Source organism: Corythoichthys intestinalis, chromosome 14, assembly GCF_030265065.1.
Source record: "Corythoichthys intestinalis isolate RoL2023-P3 chromosome 14, ASM3026506v1, whole genome shotgun sequence".
Classification (NCBI taxonomy): domain Eukaryota; kingdom Metazoa; phylum Chordata; class Actinopteri; order Syngnathiformes; family Syngnathidae; genus Corythoichthys; species Corythoichthys intestinalis.
In genome coordinates this window covers 10,306,276-10,329,479 of record NC_080408.1, presented here as the reverse complement: position 1 = coordinate 10,329,479, position 23,204 = coordinate 10,306,276, and the positions used below count along the sequence as shown (strand labels likewise).

The following is a 23,204-nucleotide window of genomic DNA, read 5'->3' as shown; positions in this document are numbered from 1 at the left end:
TTGACTCTCGGGCTCTTGCGAAATACTACTGCTGGAAAATTGAACGAGCTTCAAGTTGCTTCAAATTCTCGCTGCGTATCTTCCCTGTAATGTTGTCGTACATGTCAGCGCAGAGGTTGCGCTAGACTTTTCGTAGTCTGTCATTTTGACTGACAGTGTCATAAAAATCCGGTCATAATTTATTTTTACCCATCACTTACATTTTAAAAATGATAATAATGACATATTCAATAGTATTTAGTTTTCATTCATTTTTAATTAATATTCTGTCCGAACAAGTTTAACAAGAGGCAAACAGACAGCGGAGTGCACCAATCAGCGACGGGCAGACGTGCCGTTAGCAAAGCGACGAGGGCAGGACGAAGGACTTGCGCGCGGAAGAAAACATACGAGGAGAGCGGAGTTTATTCAACATGGCTAGCGCGAGACAGACTGTTGTCAATGACTCGTGTCGATGTGTTTTAGCTCATTTAAAGCTGAATTTACCGCGGATTGGAACATATTCTCGGCTCTCCCGTTCGCCATCCGTGTTGTTGTAGAGACGACTTTCGACGCGCAAGAGTGACGTTGCTCGTGAAGAACACGTCACGCAAATAAACAAATCTGATTTGTCGATTGATTTTGTACTTGCTCGAGAGGCCGTTAATGGGCTGGGTCCCAGACTTTTCTCTCAGTGTTTGAAAAATACAGGGAGAACAGTCTGGCGGTGCCAGGCAAACACTCAGTTGCCTTGACATTTTTCCGAGTAAGGCCAACGACGTCATGCCTCAAGAGAGACAATAGCTAATTAATATGCTCACTCGCCACTCTGTGGTCTGGGGTGTGAATTGCAACCTGTCAAAATGACAGATGGACTTCAATTTTTTCCGTCACTGTTTTAAAAAACCGGTCAACAACGGAAAATATTCGGTTAATGCGACCCCTGTGTCAGCGTGTCTTGTTTGGTAATATCGCCTCACATTGAAATCTTTAAAAACAGCGACTGTCTCTTTGCAAATGAGGCAAGACACAGTTGTTGCGTATTTTAGTGAAGAAATAGTCTAATTTTCATCTATCCTTGAGGCGTCGGCTGTCACAGTCAACTTTTTTTTGTTGATTGTCGCCATTTTAGAAAATTGGAAGTAGAAGGTCACACGGAGTAATGTTGCTTAGCCCTTAAATACCTGCAATATGAAACAATTATCAGAGAATCCCAAAATTTGAAAAATAACGTCCTAATGAAACCTTTTTTATCAAATTTGTGAAAAGAAAAGTCAAAATGAATATGTTTAATAAGCGCTCTAATGTCTATAACCCATGCTAAATCATGTTTTTTTTTCTCATGGAACCTGCAGATGTTGACTTGCATCCATCTTTTTTTTTTTTCAAAAAGAAATGTCAAAATTCTAAATTGGTCTGAAAATCATGAAATTTTAGGAGTATCAAATGTAAAACATTTGGCAATAAAGGGTTAAAGTGCTGCTGCCTTTTAGTGGGTAAATGAGGAGCAGCATATATATATATATATATACAGTGCTTGTTACATGTTACATATGCAATACTTGTTCTCCCCACTGTAACACTACTAACTTTTCAGGATATATATATATATATATATATATATATATACACACATATATATATATATATATATATATATATATACATGTATTAGGGCTGTCAAAATTATCGCGTTAACGGGCGTTAAATATATTATTTAAATTAATCACGTTAAAATATTTGACGCAATTAACGCATGCACTCAATGACCAGCTCGCACATTGCCTTAAACAGATTACAATGAGGCCGTTTATGAACTTTAAGAGTGAAGAGAATGCCACCGGCCGCTTGGGGGCAGCGCCGTTCCATACTAATGTTATTTCTTCTAAACGTGGGAGAATTAGTAGTTGTGAGATGTTTATGCTGTATGCACAATGCAATGCAAATTGCTATTTGTGCTACACACATATTTCGGTAAGTTTTCTTTCTTTTAGTGGCAATTATGTGTCTCTTGTTGTATTTTGGGTAAGATATGTACAGAGATATGTATTTTATAAAGGCGAGTGGACACAGGTGTTCTTTGGACCGCGCCGTTTATTGGCATAAGCTTCTCCTTCACAACAAGCATAAGCATCGTTTAGTGAAAGCACAACAAAAACAATATTCCTATCTCTCTCAAAAAAAAAAAAGTTCACAAAAAAGAAAAGCACTTCAGTCCATAGTAATGAGGCCCTATTCTCACAGTTAAACAACAATGCAAAATGAACTGGCATTCCATATCAAAATAGCTATACAAAATACACATAAAACTTACTCAGACTTTGGTCACTCTATTCTTATTATTGTTATTTTTATTCTTCTTATTATTATATTAACTCTACTTTTGATTGAAAATTTAAAAAATTTTATTAAAACGAAAACATGAAGAGGGGTTTTAATATAAAATTACTATAACTTGTAACTATAACATTTATCCGTGGATCACTTTAACAGAAAGAATGTTAATAATGCCATTTGTGGATTTATTGTTACAATAAACAAATACAGTACTTATGTACAGTATGTTGTATGTATATATCCGCCGTGTCTTATCTTCCCATTCCAACAATAATTTACAGAAAAATATGGCATATTTTATAGATGGTTTGAATTGCGATTAATTAATTTTTAAGCTGTAATTAATTCGATTAAAATTTTTAATCGTTTGACACCCCTAATATATATATATATATATATATATATATATATATATATATATATATATATATATATGTCACACAAAAATACACACGGTCCCAGGCTTCAACTGGGACCGTGTGCTTTGGTCAGATGAGACCAAGATTGAGCTTTTTGGCAACAAACACTCTAAGTGGGTCTGGCGTGCGTCTGGCGTGCCACGAAAGATGCCCATGCTGAAAAGCACCTCATACCCACTGTGAAGTATGGGGGTGGGTCAGTGATGCTGTGGGGCTGTTTCGCTTCCAAAGGCCCTGGGAACCTTGTTAGGGTGCATGGCATCATGAATGCTTTGAAATACCAGGACACTTTAAATCAAAATCTGTTGCCCTCTGCCCGAAAGCTGAAGATGGGTCGTCACTGAGTCTTTCAGCAAGACAATGACCCTGAACATATGGCCAAATCTACACAGAAATGGTTCACCAGACACAAAATCAATCTCCTCCCATGGCTATCTCAGTCCCCAGACCTTGTTTTGTTGGCAAAAGGGGGTTGTACAAAGTGTTAACACCAGGGGTGCTAATAATTGTGACACACATTATTTGATGTCAAATATTTTTTTCTTTATGTGGGATTTTTTCCCCACTGAATAAATGCACTTGTATTGAAGGTTGGATTTTTCTCTTTTTTTCCATTAAGGTCCCATAATATTTGAATATAAAAAAATTATTAGAAGCTAAAAAAACACATCTTTTTCAGGGGTGCCAGTAATTATGGAGGGCACTGTATATTGGAAAGTCAGTTACATGCAATGACACTTTTTGAACCGGGGGGGGGGGGGGGGGGGGGGCTGGCCCCCCTTAAAATCCGCTTATGAGTATGACTCACTACAGATTTCTTTTGTATTGATCATTTTTAGACTATCAATCAATTAATTAGGTTCAAATTCGTGAGAAATGTAGCAATGACCCACGTTCAACCAATCTGTTTGATCTTCTTAATAGTCCCCTCCCCAGCAAAAAGTGCACAGGCTTTAATATCGTCCCTACCAGGGCCGGCCCAGGCCATTTGGGGGCCCTAAGCAAAATAATGCGAAGTGGCCCATATTTTTGGCCCACCATTTTGTCACAGTGTACTGTGAAACCCATACATGCAAACCAACCCATACGTCCATATTTTGTATATTAATCAGATTTTGTTGCACTGCATACTTCAAACTTCTCACCCCAAATGATTGTCAGAACTTACAGTAGATAGCGCCAAACCTTTTCTAAAAGAAGTTAAGGAAGGACTTTTATTTTTTTAAGCTTGCAATCAAGGATCAAAACTCACCAAAGTCAAATAAAGCAAACTGTAGTAAACAAAATAGAATATAAATTAAACAATTGCCAAATTGGGGGCCCCCTAGTGGTCAGGGGCCCTAAGCAGCTGCATCGTCTGCGTATAGGCTGGGCCGGCCCTGGTCCCTACCAATGTTGATACCAAACGTACGCCCTTGGATTGAGCACCCTAAAATAATTTAAGAACAATTGTCTGCATCAATGCAACATTTTTGTTGTTGACCTGTATAATTTTTCAAGGAGCCATAGTCCGCTACATCTCCAACACTGCTGCACTAGCACATCGCTGGGATCGAGCTGGCTTGTCGCCTACCAAACCAAACCCTCGTGTCCCCTTCGTACATTTCCGTACATCTTCGTCGAGCTAGTTGTTGTTGCTCGCCTGGCCACTCGGAGGGAGCGATGGTGATTGACAATAATGGCGGCGGGTTTATTGTGACTTGACTCCAGCAGGGGGGGTTGGGAGAGGAGAAGAGAAGGCAGAAGAATAATCTCCGGGCCGACAAAGCCAACAGCATCAGGTGAATGTTCTGCAACTGGGATCCCCCTTTTGAAAGGAACGAGTATAACCGCAAAGACTTGGCTTGGGCAAGGAGGCGTTTATGCTGCTAGTTTCATGTTAGCTTAGCTTGCTAAGTTTAACAGCTTCGCATTCTTGAGGCGACGGGGGTCAGCTCAGCCAGCAAACAATGTCGCCGCTTCGCTGGCTTTTCGCCTAATTCCTCTCCCAGTTTCCAGGGGCCCGACGAATGCGGGGATCGTTTGGCAAGGAAGACCCGACCTCCTTGAGCAGCTAGCGCGGCTAGCTTCAAGCTTGTGTTGATTTCGAAAACTGCCCGCCGCCTGCTTGATCGCCAGCTCGCACAGCTATAGCTCGCTAAACTCAACAAGACTCCTCGGGGCTTCCCCCCTTTCTTCGTTTCGTAAATGACCACCGGCAGGAACAACCGAGCCATGATGGAAGGAGTCGGTGCGAGAGTGGTCCGGGGACCTGACTGGAAGTGGGGCAAGCAGGACGGCGGAGAGGGACATGTCGGCACCGTCAGGAGTTTTGAAAGTCCCGAGGAGGTGGTGGTCGTCTGGGATAACGGAACCGCTGCGAACTACCGTTGCTCTGGAGCCTACGACGTGAGGATATTAGATAGTGCTCCTACAGGTAACTCGTTCTTCAGCTACAGTACATTCAGCATCTCATTGAGGTTGGATACGTTGATAAATCGCGCCTGTGATTGTTTTGTTTACTGGGCCTTGATTGTGGCAGGCCCTCGAAATACTTGACACATAATGATAAACTGGAATGGAATGTTTCTTTTATCTTTGGACAGTCAGAAAGCATAATAATGAAAAACAAGCCAATAATTTGCCCGATTTCAAAACTTTGTCTTCGAGATCTATTATGCAGCAACTACGGACAAGAAGCTGAATAGGAATTTAGTACAGTTAGATGATTCTATTCCCTTTTGTGGCTCTTCCAGTCTAATGACAGTATTGGGTACTTGAAAGTGGCCAGTTCCCTTTTTGAGAACATGTTTGAAGCCTTGTACAGTACTGGCGATCAGAGGTGGGTAGAGTAGCCAAAAATTGTACTCAAGTAAAAGTAGTGTTACTTCTAAAGCGTATTACAACAGTAAAAGTAGTCATCCAAAAAAATTACTCATGTACAAGTAAAAAAGTATTTGTTGAAAGAGTAATTAGGTAATGAGTAACATTGTGAGTAACTGCTTACATTGTCTGATTTAAAAAAAAAAAAGGACAAAAAAAAAAAAGAGTCATTTCTAGAGGCATGCGAAATTTCCGATTCTTAGAATAATCACAATTCGGCCGTGGAAGATTCGAGAACGATTAACCAATATCCAAATTCCGATTATGGAATTATACCAGATAAAGCGGAACTAAAAACACAGTCAGCGCGGTCTTCTTGACGCAACGAGGAACGGGCCGAGAGTAAATATTAGAGGTGGGAATCTTTGGGCACCTAACGATTCATTACGATTACGATTCAGAGACTCCCATTCTATTATAAATCAATTATAGATGCCCCACCATTTTTTTTTTTTTTTTTTAAATGTTTTGTATATATGTTCCAAAATTGTTCAAAAATTCTCTCAGGCTAAATAAACCAAACTACTATTTTACTATCAAGTTACTGGTTAAAAACAGTAAATAAAATACTCAAGTCCCCATTCTGTATCAGCAGCTTTAAACTACATTCAATTAATATAATGTTGTGAATCAACCGTTAAAGTTGTTAAAATTGCGCCCGTTATTCCATAATTTCCCTCATGTCTACTTTCGACATGTGAAAGTTTTAAAACTGTTTCATCATTTAAAGATAGATTCAAGTCAAGATTTTGCCGATTTAGGGGTATTTTAGATAAAAAGTAATTAGGTTCTCTAACAGAGCCTTCTAGAGAAGTCTACTGCTTTAAGATGGCGCCTGTTTACTAGCGCGGGAAAGTCTGTCATATCACATCTAGTCTAGATATATGTGATATCTACCATAGCCGTATGTTGCTGTATGTTTGTTGCAACTACCAACTGGGCGCTGTTTGTAGTGGCTGACGGCCGCAGTCAGGTATTATTGATTTTTTTTTTACCTAGCGGCATTAGTTGCACATGATATTTACTCTCGGTCCGTTCCTCATTGCGTCCCGAAGACCGCACTGACTGCGTTTTATTTTTGCTTTACCTGGTATAATTCAATAATCGGAATTTGGATGTTTGTGAATCGTTCTCGAACCTTCCACGGCCGAATTGCGAATAATCTAAGAATCGGAAATTTCGCACACCTCTAGTAAATATCATGTTCAACTCATGCCGCTAGATAGAAAAACAATAACACCTGACTGCTGCTACAAACAACGGCCAATTACTAGTTGCTACAAAAATACGGCCACGGTAGATATCACATATATGTAGAACTAGATGCGAAATGACAGATGACGGCGGCGTTAGAACATGTATTGAGAACTAGATGCGAAATGACAGACTTGCCGGCGTTGGTAAACAGCCTCCATCTTAAGGCAGTAGACTTCTCTAAAAGGCTCATTTGTAGCGAACCTAATTAACTTTTTATCTAAAATACTCCTAAATTGGCAAAATCTTTACTTGAATCTATCTTTAAAACAGTTTTAAAACTTTGACATGTTGAAAGTAGACAGAAGGGAAATTATGGAATAACGGGAGCAATTTTAACAACTTTAACGCTTGATTATCAACAAGAAATTAATTGATTGTAGTTTAGAGCTGCTGATACAGAATGGCGACTTGAGTACTGACTGTTAACTTGATACTGAAATATTAGTTTGGTTTAGCCGGAGAGGATTTTTGAACAATTTTGGAAGTAATGTACAAAACATTAAAAGCGGCTTGGGGGGGGTTTACACGTCAATAATCGATTTATTATCGAATCGGAGCCTCTGAATCATAATTGAATCGTTAGGTGCACTAAGATTTCCACCTGTGGTAATTTCTGGAGTAAAAAGCGCACCTGATTATAAGCCGCAACGGCCAAATTTTACAATATTTTAGAAATAAATCCACATATATGCCGTACCTGACTATAATCCGCAGGTGTCCATATCTTAACATTGGTTATTTAAATCGATGTTAGACACAAATATTTTATTGATCAAAAATATATTTATTAACCAGATAAACACACATCAACAACATCAACGCATTTTGTTTGAATGCTTAAAAACGAACTTTCGAAAACAGGTCACTAAATTTGCAGATATTTACCTTGCCTTCTAAACTTGAAGGGGATGAATTCCTCTTAAAAACTGTTAACAGCTAGCGCTAACCTTATATAGCAGCTTTGTTATAGCATACTGTGGCAATAAATTCCTCCGAGTGCCAGTTGGAAACGGCTAATCACCGCTAACATCGCGTTCACTTGTCGTAGCAAATAGTCGATGCCCATCCATTTAAAATTGTATCATATGGAGCCATACAGAGCTATAAAATCCTGAGTTTTTGAGTAAGTCTGACGAGCTTCTGGCAAGCTTTATCGGTGAAGGTGTAGCGGCTGAGAGCTATGTCATGGCAAATTTGGAACGCCATTCTTTTAAAATATGTCTAATTATTAGAAAATATGAAGCTTGCTTGTCCCAAAAAATCCATCAATGAGCAGCTTCCTTATGAAAGCCGCAGGGTATAAACGGCGCAAAGAAAGTAGTGGCTTATGGTCCGAAAAATACGGTATATGTGTATGTATTATATATTTTTTCTCAACACATCTTTATTTGTTATTATTATACTATCCTGTAACCTATTGCAGGACCATATTAGGCCAAAGAAATACACCAAAATCCTGGAATTCATATGAGAAAAATGAAACATCACCGATTCAAAGAACATGAATGCCCTCTAGTGGAGAAAAAACATTGTTACTTCTGATCGGTGTAATGGAGTCATGTGGTTATTGTTGCGTTGTCTCATTGGTGAAACTGAGACAGCCATTGTCGGCATTTCTGGCAAAAATAAAGTCAATATGTGGAATGAATAGGATAAATGTAATGACTCTCGTGTAGCCCAAAGTAGTGGAGTAAGAGTAGTGTTTCTTCACAAATCTATTAAAGTAAAAGTAAAAAGTATTGCGTGGTAAAAGTACTCTAAGAAGTATATTTTTCTTTAAGTTACTCCAGTAAATGTAACAGAGTAAATGCATTACTACCCACCTCTGGTGGTGATGTTACTATGTAGTTGAATGTTTTTGATGTTAACTTGGTTTTGTGATGAGAGTAACATGATAAAGAGAAAATTTAAAAAGCATCACCATGTTTTATTATCATTAGTTGCACAACCGAATAAAAGTATTTTCCTCACAAAAAGCTGGCCAAATCAACACTAAGAAGCAAAATTAAATGTTCAAAATAAAATTAGGAAGCAATAGGCGATCATCATAAACATTCCTTTAATGTCAGTGAGCCCTCGTTTTTCACAGTTAATGGGGACCAGAACCCGCCGCGATAAGTGAAAAACCGATAGCGCCCCCCCAGAAACATTTTTTGTGTGTGTGTGTGTGTGTGTGTCTGTGCAATAGAGGCGTGCGAAATTTCCGATTCTTACATTATTCGCGATTTGGCCATGGAAGATTCGAGAACGATTCACAAACATCCAAATTCTGATTATTGAATTATACCAGGTAAAGTGGAAATAAAAGACAGTCAGCGCGGTCTTCACGACACAATGAGGAACGGACCGAGAGTAAATATCATGTTCAGCTCATGCCGCTAGATAAAAAAAACAACAAACGGCAACATACGGCTATGGTAGATATAGCATATATCTAGAACTAGATGTGAAATGACAGACGACGGCCGTGTTAGACCATATACTAAGAACTAGATGCGAAATGACAGACTTTCCCGCGCTAGTAAACAGGTGCCATCTTAAAGCAGTAGACTTCTCTCGAAGGCTCTGTTGTAGCGAACCTACCGTATTTTTCGGACTATAAGTCGCACCGGAGTATAAGTCGCATTTTTGGGGGAAATTTACTTGATAAAATCCAACACATAGAGCAGTTATGTCAGTTTGAAAGGCAATTTAAAATAAAAATACAATAGAGAACAACATGCTGAATAATTGTACAGTATGATCATATTACATGATGCATGAACAACGAAATGCGAACGTGGCCAATATGTTAACGTAACATAGCATAAACAACATGTTAACAAGTTTACCAAACCATCAGTGTCAGTCCAAAACACCAAAATAACATGTGAAATGATATAAAAATGTGTTAATAATTTCACACATAAGTCGCTCCTGAGTATAAGTCGCACACCCAGCCAAACTATTAAAAAAACTGAGACTTATGGTCTGAAAAATACGGTAAATACTTGTTATCTAAAAAAAAAAAATAAAAACCAAATCGGCAAAATCTTGACTTGATTTATCTTTAAATGATAAAACAGTCTTAAAACGTTCACGTCGAAAGTAGACAGAAGGGAAATTATGGAGTAACGGGAGCAATTTTAACTTTAACGGTTGATTCATAACATTAAATTAATTGAATGTAGTTTAAAGCTGCCGATACAGAATGGGGACTTGAGTATTTTATTTACAGTTTTTAACGGTTAACTTGATATTGAAATAGTAGTTTGTTTAGCTTGAGAGGATTTTTGAACAATTTTGGAGCTAGTGTACAAAAAATTAAAAGTGGGTGGGGGGGTTGTGGTGCATCAATAATCGATTTATAATCGAATCGGAGCCTCTGAATTGTAATAGTAATCGAATCGTTAGGTGCCCAAAGATTCCCACCTCTGTGCAATGTATTTATTCAGATTTCATTGGAAAGAGATACATATACACCTATTTTTTTCACTTTTCCCCCAAAGTATGATAAAAAACAACTAATGTCTATATATATTTTAATAAATGGTTTTCAAGCACTTCAAATGTAATAATTATTATAAGTTTTAAACACGTTACTGCCACATCGAATTATTTTTAAACAGGAATAAAGTAGAAAAATGCTTGTCTTTATTAAATGCTTCTTTGAGTGAGTCCACTCAAACTGCTCAAGTTGCTCACTTTACACACAATGAGTCGCCACAGCAGCTGTTTAACAAGTTAAACGATGATTGACGTATGCGACGCTTTGAAGTTTCGGTCTTCCTAGCGTCTCTGGCAAGATCAAACTTTAACATCCGTCAATCATTGTTTAATAAGCAACTCCGGTGCACTGCCTGACAAAGAAAAGTGGCAGGAGCGAAAGTGTGAGACTAGGACACTATCAAATACTGCATTTATTTTTTTTAATTGAAAAAAGATGTGAAATGGACTGAGGGTGCAAAGTTCGAAGCGCGAAGTAGCGAGGGATCACTGTAATGTGGAGGCATCTAAGAGTTCTCGTGAGAGTCACATTTTTACAACTTTTGTCATCTCTTTATGGTTGTGTGAAAACTACTCCCTGTAATACTCATGTTGCATTGAGTCGCGCCCACTTAACTTACCAACACTCCTTGCCTCGCAGGCATCAAGCATGACGGAACAATGTGTGACACCTGCCGTCAGCAGCCTATCATTGGCATTCGTTGGAAATGTGCTGAGTGCACCAATTACGACCTCTGCACAACCTGTTACCATGGTGACAAACATCACTTGAGACACCGCTTCTACAGGATCACCACCCCAGGCAGTGAGAGGTTAGTTAAGCTGACTGTGTTTAAAAACAACCAAAACAAAACACTGAAGTAAGGATAGGCAAGGTAATTTATTTAGCATTTTCTCAGAAGCCCCCATACAGTCCTAAGTTAAATATGTTGCAAATTCTGAATGACATTACTCACTTAAAGTAGGATTTGATTACAATGCAATATGTTAAGTGTGTCCCTCCCTTTTATCCTCTTTATTTGTATATGATATTTGAGAACCATTTGATTTCGCCTTTCCTCACAGGCAGACACAAGCTGTGTGCTCTCAGCCCCCAGTTGCCAGGCAACCAACTCGACTCACTTAAATCTTTTTGGATGTAATATTTAGCCGGTGATGCCCATATACAAATCGAACGCCCAAGACGAACCTGTGATGCCGGTTGACCTCCAAGTCATTGTCGTTTTAAAACTCAATCAAAGATGTTTACAATTTTAAACAGTTTCTTAGTCTTTTTTTTTCTATTAGTTTTTCCTGTTTTACGGAAATTAGCCAGTTATGAGGGGCCTGTACAATGCAAGTTAGAGCCATATACCCAGCCCCCCGTGGCCAATGGCGAGTACGGCTTCTGTTACCATGGCGTCCAAGAATAAAGCTATTACGGCAGGATCAGAATTCTACTTGAGAGTACAGTGTGTAACAATAAAAAGTGAGTGCCTATAAAGGCATTACTAGCATTTGAATACGTGACGGCACGGTGTCGTCCACTACACTGTGTGGCACGTGGACACATCACATCGTCTGTGCCCAAAAGACTGCTGGTGCTCTCCACGGTTGAGTTGGTTTACTTGCCTCAGATAATTGTCTGCATACACTTATGCTTTTTTTTTTTTTTTGTGAGTAAATATCATGCGAGCATCCCAACAAAGAGGCATACATGGCCGAACAGACGGCAGACTTTTCAAGCGAGCACAACTTCATTTCCCCCTGGAGACAGACGGCGCACACAGCACAATGGCTACGGAGGTCGCCCCCCAGATCGCACTAGTCTGCCAATAAGGTGGTGGTTGTGGAGGGGTGTTGCTACACCACATTAGATTCTTTCAGTCCATTCTGAGGAGGGAGTGGTTCACAGTCGTGAAGTGTCACTGTCCATCTGCCAGAAGGTGTTACAGCCTATAGCCAGTTGCATTGCTTTACTTTACTTTAATGCACCGCACTACTTTTGTCTTACATTTTCCTTTATTTTATTTATTTATTTATTTTTAAAAAGGTTAGAAATAATGATTTTTATTTATATATGGCAGAAAACACTCAGGTGACTTGAAGTTCCGCTCTGAGACCCCCAATTTGGCCAACTTTCAAAACTGTCTGATATGCATGTGTGGTACATCATTAGAAAACTTAAAATCTCTGGGGGAAGAAAAATTTTGAACAGGAGGGCATTAAAGAAAAAAAAAAAAATCTTTATAAACAACGAAACCCTATTTGGAGGTGAGCGCACGCGAGAGCAGAATTAAGGACACCATGACTTTTAACTAGATATTATCGCGTAATTTACCTAGTTTCGATCAAAGAACTCCGTGTAGTATGTATCACCGCGTGTCAAGACACAGATGTGAATGGCCACAGCTGGATTTTGGGGGGATATTATGGGTGAAACATGTTAATATAACAAAGGTTGTGATGCAGAAATCGCAGACATCGAGAAGTGGTCGAGATTTTCATTTTCATATATTTACCCTTTTAAACTTTTTTTTTTTTCCCCAATTTTCTTTGTTTGGATCAATTTAGGGCTGCAGCTATCGAATATTTTAGTAATCGAGTAATCGACTGAAAATTCTATCGATTAATCGAGTAATCGGATAAAACAAATATATTTTTAGGTGAAGAGCAATTATAGATATACATGAGAAAACAAGACATTTTATCATTTTCAGTCAATCAATGTCTTTATTTTTGATGTATATTGTTGAAAACAGCCAACAATTGCATCTCAGATGTAACTAGAATTAAAAAAAAAAAAAGACTAATTCATTATATATGTATATATATATATATATACACACACCTAAAAATGCCTCTACGCTTGATAACACACATCACTTAAAATTTAGGATTTTTTTCCCACGTTTTTCAATTGAATTTCTATTTGTGTCAAGCCATTTTTAAGTTCTAGTAAAGTTTTAAGTTAGTCTAAACTGAAAGTCCTGATAGGATTTTGAATTTTTGCAGTGTTCAAAATAAATGTATGATATAGGCTGTATTGGAGCACATTAAGGACTAGTGCTACTTGGTGTTCTATCCAGCAATGACTACTGAGCTAAAATTAATAGTTAGCATTATTGAGTTTTTATGACACCCTCATCACTCCACAACGCTATGTTATGTTAAAGCCTGTATGTAAGACATGTTAGTCACGCATCGAAAGTGGTCTTAATTAATAGAAACCTAGCCCTCCGCAGGGCTAACGTTACGTGAGCTAGTAGTGACAGTAACGTTAATCTTATATATTAGCTCTTAGCGCTCTTTATTAGTGGTTAGCGCTCTACTGCTTTAAGATGGCGGCTGTTTGCTAACGCTGCCCAGACGCGGCCTAGTCTGTCATTTCGCATCTAGTTCGACATACAGGTGATCTCTATGAGACTCATCAGACGCTACCTGCAACTAACGTAGCATGTGCAGGCTAGTATTTAGCAACGTCAGCGTCGTTTGTAGCGGCTGTCTGCTGCAGTAAGTTTTTTTTATTTATTTATTTTTTGCTTCTTCCTCTACGCACGTGACATCAGCGCGTTGTCCCGCATTAAAAGTAGTCCGAGCAAAACGTGATGCTTAGAGCTGTCAAAATAAACGATTACTCGAGGTGAATAAAATTACTCAGATCAGTTTTTAAACTCGAGTTACTCGAGTTGCTCGAGTATTCGTTTCAGCTCTAGATCAATTATTTATCATCTAAAATATTGTGGGAAATGCAACAGTAATGAAAAAAATACAATTAAGCGATAGTTATTAGGTAGATATCCATGATTTAATTACAGACGCTAATTTTTTCATTGTGATGAAATTTGTTTAAAAGTTTAAAATATGCGAGTGAATCATTTTTTAGTTTTTTTTTTTTTTTTTTTAAACAAAATCTTAGACATCAATCTTCTCCTTTTTATGGCTTGGTTGAAACAAAAGCAGTTGTGCGACGTCTATAAACTGAGGTTTCCAGGGTGAAACGGACAAATAAAAAATAGTTCGGGGCTTAATTTGCCATGAATCTGCTATGGCAGCATATAGACATATTGTTCTATCAAACACAACAGTTCTTTTGGCTTAAAATACAGCAGTTTATTGTCAAGAGGGGTGCAAGAGCAGAAACTGATTTTTCAGCCTTGTGTGTGTTTTCCGCCATATTTATAATTGACAATTGGCATCCATATGCATAGGGATGGGAATTGATAGGATTTTTACGATTCCGATTCCATTATCGATATTGCTTAACGATTCGATTATTTATTGATTCTCTTTTCGATTCTTAATTGGGGAAAAAGAAGAACGAGGTCAAAAGAGGCCCAAAGCCTCAATGTTAACTGTGGCAATATGTAACTGTGGCAAATAGACAAGAATTTGTAACATTTTACTGAAACATTTTTCTAATAGAAATAAAAAAAACCTCCTTTTTAAAAGGACATATGAGCTGATAGCCCTCAAAAATAATAATAATAAAAAAAAAAGATGAATACTGTCAAATACAACAGAACGGTGCGTAGTGCAAATGTGCAAAATTAACCATTCTTTTGCAGAAAAATAAGCATGTCTACTTTTTTAGGTAGGATACGTGATCTTTCTGGACTTATGGTGTCTCCAGCAGTGGAGAACACCCTCTCAGATCGAGTGGAGAAAGCCTGCACACACAGAAAGTGTTCAGCTAGTCCAGACAGCAGGGGCAGAGTATCTCTTTTGTTGTCCCAAATATTAACAAGTTTATAATTAGGTTGGCGTAATTACACAAGGACGGTTGGATTTCATACAATATAAGAGGAATTTTAGCACAATCCTCTGTTAATTTGGATTTGTCAACTTCCTAGACATAGTTTGGATACTCAATGGAAAGGGCTTTTGATACTGAGTAGAATGAAAGTGGTTTGGGACCAATGGGACCATCCTATATCGAATTACGGGTGAAAATACACTGATTGGCTGTAGTCTCAGGTGCATTTCGGGAAGTAATTTGCAACATCTACTTCCGTTAGTCATAGCCACACAAAAATTCCACCATCGGATGCGGAGGTATATACTTTTGTGTGAAATCAGTAGTCAGATATGCCCTACGACCCACCAAATTCAATTACCGTATTGGCCCCAATATAAGACGGCCCTGATTATAAGACGACCCCCTCTTTTTCAAGACTCAAGTTTGAATAAATTAAATTTTATACAGAAAATAATTACAGTACATCTGAAACAAATGATTATAACAACATATTTGAGAGAAAAAGCATGTTATTTTGCCTCATTCAAATCTTAATATCTGAACATTTAAATATGTAAACTAAAGTGCAATCACATTTGTAATTGAATGGCTTCTGGTTTTTGAAATGTAAATAAACCAATCTAATGTGATAAAACAACAAAATTGCAATAACTGCATTAACCATCAAAGTAAAGTCTAACTGTAACTGTAGTCTTGAAACAAATCTGAATAAGGAAACACATTGCAATAAAATAATGCAAACTGGTTAAACTTAAGAGTAGCTGAGATCTGTCATGACAGAACATCGCTTCAATGATATCTGGCGCCACCTAGCGGCGTGAATGGGTATAATGTCTAGACCGTGAATATAAGACGACCCTCACTTTTTCAGTCTTATTTCAATGCAAAAAAACACCGTCTTATATTCGGGCCAATATGGTATTCCGAAAAAAAAACAAACACTGATTGGTGGACTACCGACCGAAATGAGTATTAAAATTGCTAATAAAATCATTTAGGATTATATATATATATATATATATATATATATATATATATTATTTTTCTTATAGAGTATTTGACGAGGAATACGATAGACCCATTAGTAGACTTTTTTTGGGAAAAAAATCTTCTTTAAGTAGTCTCATGAATAATGACTTGGCCTGTGAAAATCAGTGCAAAGTTACCCAGTGTCAGCTCTCAATATTGTACTTGGTGAGTGGACACTCGTAGAATAATCACGTAGTCTTACATGCTGAATCGAGCATGTGTAACATGCGCAAATAACGAGACGTAATTTATGCTGGTTGGAATCTATAAGAGAATTGTTTGATAAACTGCCAAACGATTCCATGGAATTGAAACCGGTTCTCGATTACCATCACTACACATACAGTATGTGGGCATCACCTTTTCGGTCATGTAGGCCATACCAAATATTGATATTGTTGCCTTCATGATTGCCTACATTGTTAAAACAAATAATAACCACAACAACAACAAAAAACTCCTTCTCATGGATTATGATTTCCCGGAAAAAATCAAGTCCTCGTCGGCACTTTAATTGACATTAGCCATTTCTCAGCATATGACAATCTACAGTGGTTTACAATCTGTTGCATAACAACTTAACAGTTCATGAAAAGAACCCAAGTGACTTAATGGGCTATATTTCTTGGTTTGGTCAGAGTGCTTCTGGAGTCAAGGCGTAAGTCGAAGAAAATTACTGCCAGAGGGATCTTCACTGGCGGCAGGGTCGTGCGAGGCGTCGATTGGCAGTGGGAAGACCAGGATGGAGGCAACGGAAGGCGAGGAAAGGTAACCCAAAGGGCCAATATTACTGTATGCCTCCAAAACAGATGTGTAATGGTATGACAGTGCTATTTTCTATAAACGCATGACCCAAGGAATGGTAAGACATATTTGTATTTTTCAAATGTGGAAGGCTGCAAACCATCTTGTAGGCTAGTACAGTATTTCTTTTATATATTGCTCATCGACAACTTAAAAATGCCTATTAATGCTGACTAATGCTGTGCATAAAAGTCATTATGAAGTGATTCCGTTGACAGATGTTGTATTTGTCGTCAGGTAGCTGCACTACACACTGACAATGATCATGTCCTATACTCGAGCATATTTTAAGAGCCCCCTTTGGCAATTTAAGTCTTCATCTTGCTGTGTTATTTAATAACATATCTCATCACTATTTTATGATGCCGGCAGCAGTTACTGCACTTCAGCAACCCCTCCCAGCCAAAATCATTATCACATGTCCTGCTGCTTACTTGGATGCCCTGTTAGTTTGGCCCAAAATTTAACTAGACTCATTAATCAATTACCTCTGTGAGAGGCTGGAAATAAATCGGCTTCTGCATTTACTTAGGGCTCACGTTTTAATGAATAAATTAAAGGTGCAATAGGCAGTTTTCAGGCTGTTAGCAAGATTTGTAGGGAGCCTCACTTCCTTTAATTTTCATCGAGGGCTACCGTTACTAAACCGGTCCATGTGAGTCGGTGGTGCTGTGTTTGCATGTGCATGGCAAAATGTCCATCAGATATTTATAGTTCTTTTTTTTACTCAACAGGTGACTGAGATTCAAGACTGGAGTGCAGCTAGCCCTCACAGTGCAGCGTACGTACTGTGGGACAATGGAGCCAAGAACCTGTACCGTGTTGGTTTTGAGGGAATGGTGAGCTCGCGCACACTCACACACGCGGCGTCTTTCAATACATCAGCTGTCAGGTGGCTTTTGTGTTGGGCTACAGGGTGGAGTTTTTTTTTTCCTTCGAAGCCTTTGTCACAGCCACGCTGTTCTCGGCCACTATTGTATGTACAAGCAGCTGGAGGTGGAAGCCATCTGCATGATAAAAGCAATGTGCTTTTTAAGAAGGGGGGGATACTGAACATGGAGTTCAACATTAAAAGGAGCTCGAGCACTCTTGGGGCGATCATGGGTGCAGCTGTACACGCGTCTGTGATGAAAAGCATGCGTTTTCTTATTGGCGGAATTTGACTTTGTGGAGTAAAAAAAAAAGCCAAATGTTTTTTGTTGTTGTTGTATAATCTCATTTGTCCTTTTTTTATTCTAATAATGTCTAAGCTCTAATGTTGAACACAAAATATTCCTAAAGGACAGTGTTGTTTTCGTCAACGATGACGATAACGAAAATATTTCATCGACAATTTTTTTCATAATGTGACGATAATGAGCTACGTCTCGTGAGACTAAAACATAACGAGACAAATGCCAGTTTTTTTGTCTGACGAGATGACCAGACAAAAATGTGCCATAGTTTTCATCACATGTTCACAATGTGTAACATTATTATGTGTAGTTAGCCTGCATCGTGGAATTGTCTGGTTGTGTCACTCATGTGATGTGCTGTCCCCCTCAACTCACCAGTGTCCTCTCCAGGCTTGCTTGTTTTGAAACACACACACTGTAAGATGGGTTTCTTGTCTTGGCGAGAGAGAATATGCTATGTTTCTTTAGCCTTTAAAGATCTGTGCTGAGTGATTATCGCACATTAAATATAACTCATTGCATTCGTATAGCATTCATGTTAGCAGTAGCACCAACATAGCAACCTCCAATGTGGTGAGCAACCTCTTAAACGCTCGGGTAACTTATTTTTACATTCAGTTTGTGGCTTCTAGGTGGGTTTAATTGAAAATAATGTACTGCTTTTATTGCTGAGTGTGTATTATCACGAATTGCCGTTGTCCTTGTAGATGCTACAATATTTGCTCGTCTTTGTTCATTCGAAATTGTTGGAAACCTTTATTTTTGGACTAATCACACACTAAATGTAACTTTTGGCATTAGCATAGTAATCATGTTTGCTCAGCATCACGTTAATGCTAATGGTGAGTGTCCTCTTAAACTCTGACATTTTTACATACAATTCTTGGCGTCCAGGCGGGTATAATGAAGGGAAAATAATGTACTATTTTTCTTGCTGATTGTGTATTATCACTAACTTGGCGTTGCCCTTGTAGACGCTACAACATGCGCTTGACTGCTAAACTACATTTGAAACCTTTATTTACTATTGGACTAAAACATTTGAATTTTAGAGACGAAAACTTTTTCAGCAAACGTCGACTAAAACTGGACGAAATTAGTCTGATAAGTATTATAACCCAAAATACTAAGCGTAAGATGAAAATTAAAAGGTCTGCCAAAAGCAACACTGCTATAGGAAGTACAGGCAATAGAATCAGTTCCAGGGCTAAACAGACAATTTCCATCATTGGTTTGAATGTATTTTCTGCTTGCATTTTCTCCCCTCGCTTGCTGGTTTTATTCTGAGTTCCTGGCTTCCTTGTGCAAGTACAACTTGCATGCAGTTTTGTTTTTTGCAGCCATTTTAATTTTCGTCTTAGCCTTTTGGACGAAAAATGTGTTTGTCTTCGTCTAGTTTTAGTCAGCGAAAACTCACATTTCTTCTGGTTTTAGTCAACAATTCTCAAAACGTTTTCGTCCATAAACTTCCAACAGTTTAAGTCCATGAATAAATATATAAATTTAAGGTTTCCAACAACTTTGAATGATCATGACAGATGAGCACATAACTGTAGTCTACAAGGACATCACCATTTCCATGATGATAATACACACTCAGCAGGAAAACAGCACATTATTTGCAATTAATTAAACCTACCTGGACGCCACAAACTGTATGTGAAATGTTTTCCAAGATTATAAGAAGACACAGAGTCACTGTGCTAATGCCAACGCAAATGCTATGGTAATGCGAAAGCTATGTTAACGCAACAAGTAAGTTTAGTGTGTGATGATCATTCAGCACAAACCTTTAAAGCATAAATGTCCAAAGTCCGGCCCGGGGGCCAAATGCGGTCCGTGGTCAAATTTTATCCGGCCCCCAGCCACTGTCATAAAATCAATAACGTCTGGCCCGCACACAGACTTAATAAATTGGTCAGCAGTACTGCTACCAGCATATGAAGTAGCTTACACACTAAATGCTGCTCCTCATTTATCCACTAAAAGGAAGCAGCACCCTAAGCAACATTACCCGTGTTACCCTTTACTCCCAATTTTCTAAAATGGCGACAATCAACAAAAAAAAGAGAGTTGACTGTGACGGCCGACGCTTCAAGGATAGGTGGAAATTTGACTATTTCTTCACTAAAATACGCAACAACTGTGTCTGCGTCATTTACAAAGAGACAGTCGCCGTTTTTAAAGAGTTCAATGTGAGGCGATATTACCAAACAAGACATGCTGACATGTACGACAAGATTACAGGGAAGATACGTAGCGAGAAATATAGCAAATTGAAGCTAGTTTAATTTTACAGCAGCAGTATTTCGCAAGAGCCCGAGAGTCGAAAGAGAACGCCACAAAGGCTGGTTGCAAGATTGTTGAAATAATTAATTAAAAAGAAATAATAAAGCAAATGTGACACACAGAATGGCTTGCTAAAATTTGCTTAAATATATTGTTGTACGTAAAGGACGTCAGCCAAGGTCGGCCCCCCACATTTTTACCACACCATATCTGGCCCCCTTTGGAAAAAGTTTGGACACCCCTGCTTTAAAGGCTAAAGGAACATGGCATAGCCAAGATAAGAAAACAAAACTTACCAAGCCAGGGGGGTGCAGCACATCACATGAGTGACACAACCAAATACTGCTAAGATACATTCTAACTACACAAACAATAAGAAAATATCACGCATTGTTAATTTATGACGGAAACTATGGTGAATTGTCATCTTGTTGTCGTGTCTCGTGTTCAGACGACAACTGGCCTCCATCTCGTTATGTTTTAGTCTCCCAAGACACGTTTTCAGAGCGTCATCGTCATAAAAAAATTGTCCGTTGACGAAATGGTAAATGGTGTTATACTTGTATATTTTCGTTATCATCATCCTTGAAGAAAACAACACTGCTTGCATGTTAAATCAGTTTAAAGTAAATTGTCCATCAATGTAAATGTGAGGGTGAATTAAAGCTTGTTTATAAGTGTTCTGAAAGTGGCTGGCATCTAGTTGAGGTTTTTACACTAGTGACAATCCAATGTGAAAGGATCCCGTGGCATGGCACAAGACGACTTCAAAAAGAAAGTGCCTCTGCAGTGATGACGTAGCAGGAAGTAAAGAGCACTGACTCCAGCAAGGCTATTTACTGTACTATAGTCTCAAGCATGAATGCATTAATTTTTCATTGTTGCACAAGACAGCCAAGACTTTGCCCATTTTAAGGAAAAAGGGGAGAGAATAACAGCCATGAAAAGGGCTTTACTAGTTTAAGTGAGAACTTAAATGTTGTTTGTGAAGTACAGTTCTACACACTAGCACGCTGAGATATCATTTACCTTGGCAGTGAGAGGTGTGAGAACCACTTTTCGAGCGTCTCAAACCTTTGAAAACTTAAAGTGTATTTATCAAGGCTTTCTCTTTCATGACTTGTGTTTATCCGTCCGTTTAAACAGCAAGATATTACTCCGCCAGCACCTCCGCTATTGGACACACTCTTGAGTTTGCTGTTCTGAAATAGAACAAGTTTCTTTTTCGGGACACGCCTCTCTGCGGCAAATTCACTCACCCTTTGCCGCTCCGTCCATTAAGACCACAAATGCTCACTGCTACCTGCACATACACAATAAATTGGTTTCTGCACGGCAAACTGCACTGCTAACGCTAGTGCGAAAAGTCCTTTATCCAAATTCAAATTAGATTATTTTCAGCTCACCTTCAACTCCAATAAAGAAAAACACTATAAAAATGGGTCATTGTCACAAGTCTTGAGAAATTTTAACCAATGTAAGCAAAAAAGCTAATCTCGGCCTTGCTTGCTTAACTGATGCTTGTACGTTGAAAGGTGTATTTTGTTTCATATATCTGAAACAAAGGGTGTGTGCACACAATCACATGATAAAATAATACATTTTGGCTTGATACACAGTTATGTCTCATGATAGGAATACTAGTCTTTCCTTGAACTCTGTCACACATCTACATTGTGTCGCTATGCAGTATTCTCTGTCTCTCCTTTCCGCCATGTTGCTGATATTGCTACTCTGAGAAAACACTCTTGCAGCAGAAGCTTAGGTTTCTGCATTCTGTCTTTTTATTATTTATGTTTGTGCTCTTCCGGTGTTGGAACTCCCACAGGCAACTGACTGACTTAGCCTCTGCTCCTTGTCTCTTGCAGTCGGACCTGAAATGTGTTCAGGATGCCAAAGGAGGTTCCTTTTACAGAGATCACTGCCCTGTGTTGGGTAAGTAAACCAGCTGCCTTTGTTTCTGGCATTATCAGAGCACATTTCTCACCTATTCTAAGGCTGCAGCAGTTCCAAGGGCAGCAAGGAGATGTTTTGATGTAGTGAAGCAGATATGACCACTAGGTGGTAGTGCCACCTTGCCGCTTGGCTTTAGAACTGTTTGATTTGGAGCCATGTACTTTTCTGTTTATAAATATTAGTCCTTCTCAAAAAATTAGCATATTGTGATAAAGTTCCTTATTTTTTGTAATGTACTGATAAACATTAGACTTTCATATATTTTAGATTCATTACACACAACTGAAGTAGTTCAAGCCTTTTATTGTTTTAAAATTGGTGATTTTGGCAAAAAAGGATTTTTGGGTTTTCTTGACTTATCTCAAAAAAATTGCATTTTTCATCCGACCAATACAAAAAAGTGTTTTTTTTTTTGTACAAAAAAGTCAACCTTCAATTAATTATATCAGCTATGCACTCAATACTTGGTCGGGAATCCTTTTGCAGAAATGACTGCTTCAATGCGGCGTGGCATTGAGGCAGTCAGCCTGTGGCACTGCTGAGATGTTATGGAGGCGGCTTTAAGCTCATCCACAGTGCTGGGTCTCTCAACTTCCTCTTCACATTATCCCACAGATTCTCTATGGGGTTCAGGTCACGAGAGTTGGCAGGCCAATTGAGCACAGTAATGCCACAGTCGGTAAACAATTTACCAGTGGTTTTGGCACTGTGAGCAGGTGCCAGGTCGTGCTGAAAAATGAAATCTTCATCTCCTCAAAGCTTTTCAGCAGATGGAAGCATGAAGTGCTCCAAAATCTCCTGATAGCTAGCTGCATTGACCCTGCCCTTGATAAAACACAGTAGACCAACACCAGCAGCTGACATGGCACCCCA

At 38.6% G+C, this 23,204-nt stretch overlaps 1 protein-coding gene across 6 annotated transcripts in view; it reads left to right on the top strand.

Moving 5' to 3' along the window:
* The first annotated feature begins 4,375 nt into the window (after nucleotides 1-4,375).
* The window catches only part of mib1 (MIB E3 ubiquitin protein ligase 1), a 127,574-nt gene continuing 108,745 nt past the window's right edge, over nucleotides 4,376-23,204 (top strand). For 5 of the 6 annotated variants that reach the window (XM_057856694.1, XM_057856691.1, XM_057856693.1 and 2 more), the window contains exons 1-5: nucleotides 4,377-5,151; nucleotides 10,981-11,152; nucleotides 16,746-16,875; nucleotides 17,646-17,750; nucleotides 22,244-22,310. In XM_057856694.1, the coding sequence (XP_057712677.1) occupies nucleotides 4,923-5,151; nucleotides 10,981-11,152; nucleotides 16,746-16,875; nucleotides 17,646-17,750; nucleotides 22,244-22,310 (703 nt within the window). In that variant the 5' untranslated portion in view covers nucleotides 4,377-4,922. Of the gene's footprint in view, nucleotides 5,152-10,980; nucleotides 11,153-16,745; nucleotides 16,876-17,645; nucleotides 17,751-22,243; nucleotides 22,311-23,204 lie in introns of all 6 variants that reach the window. The other variant, XM_057856692.1, reaches the window with a different exon arrangement.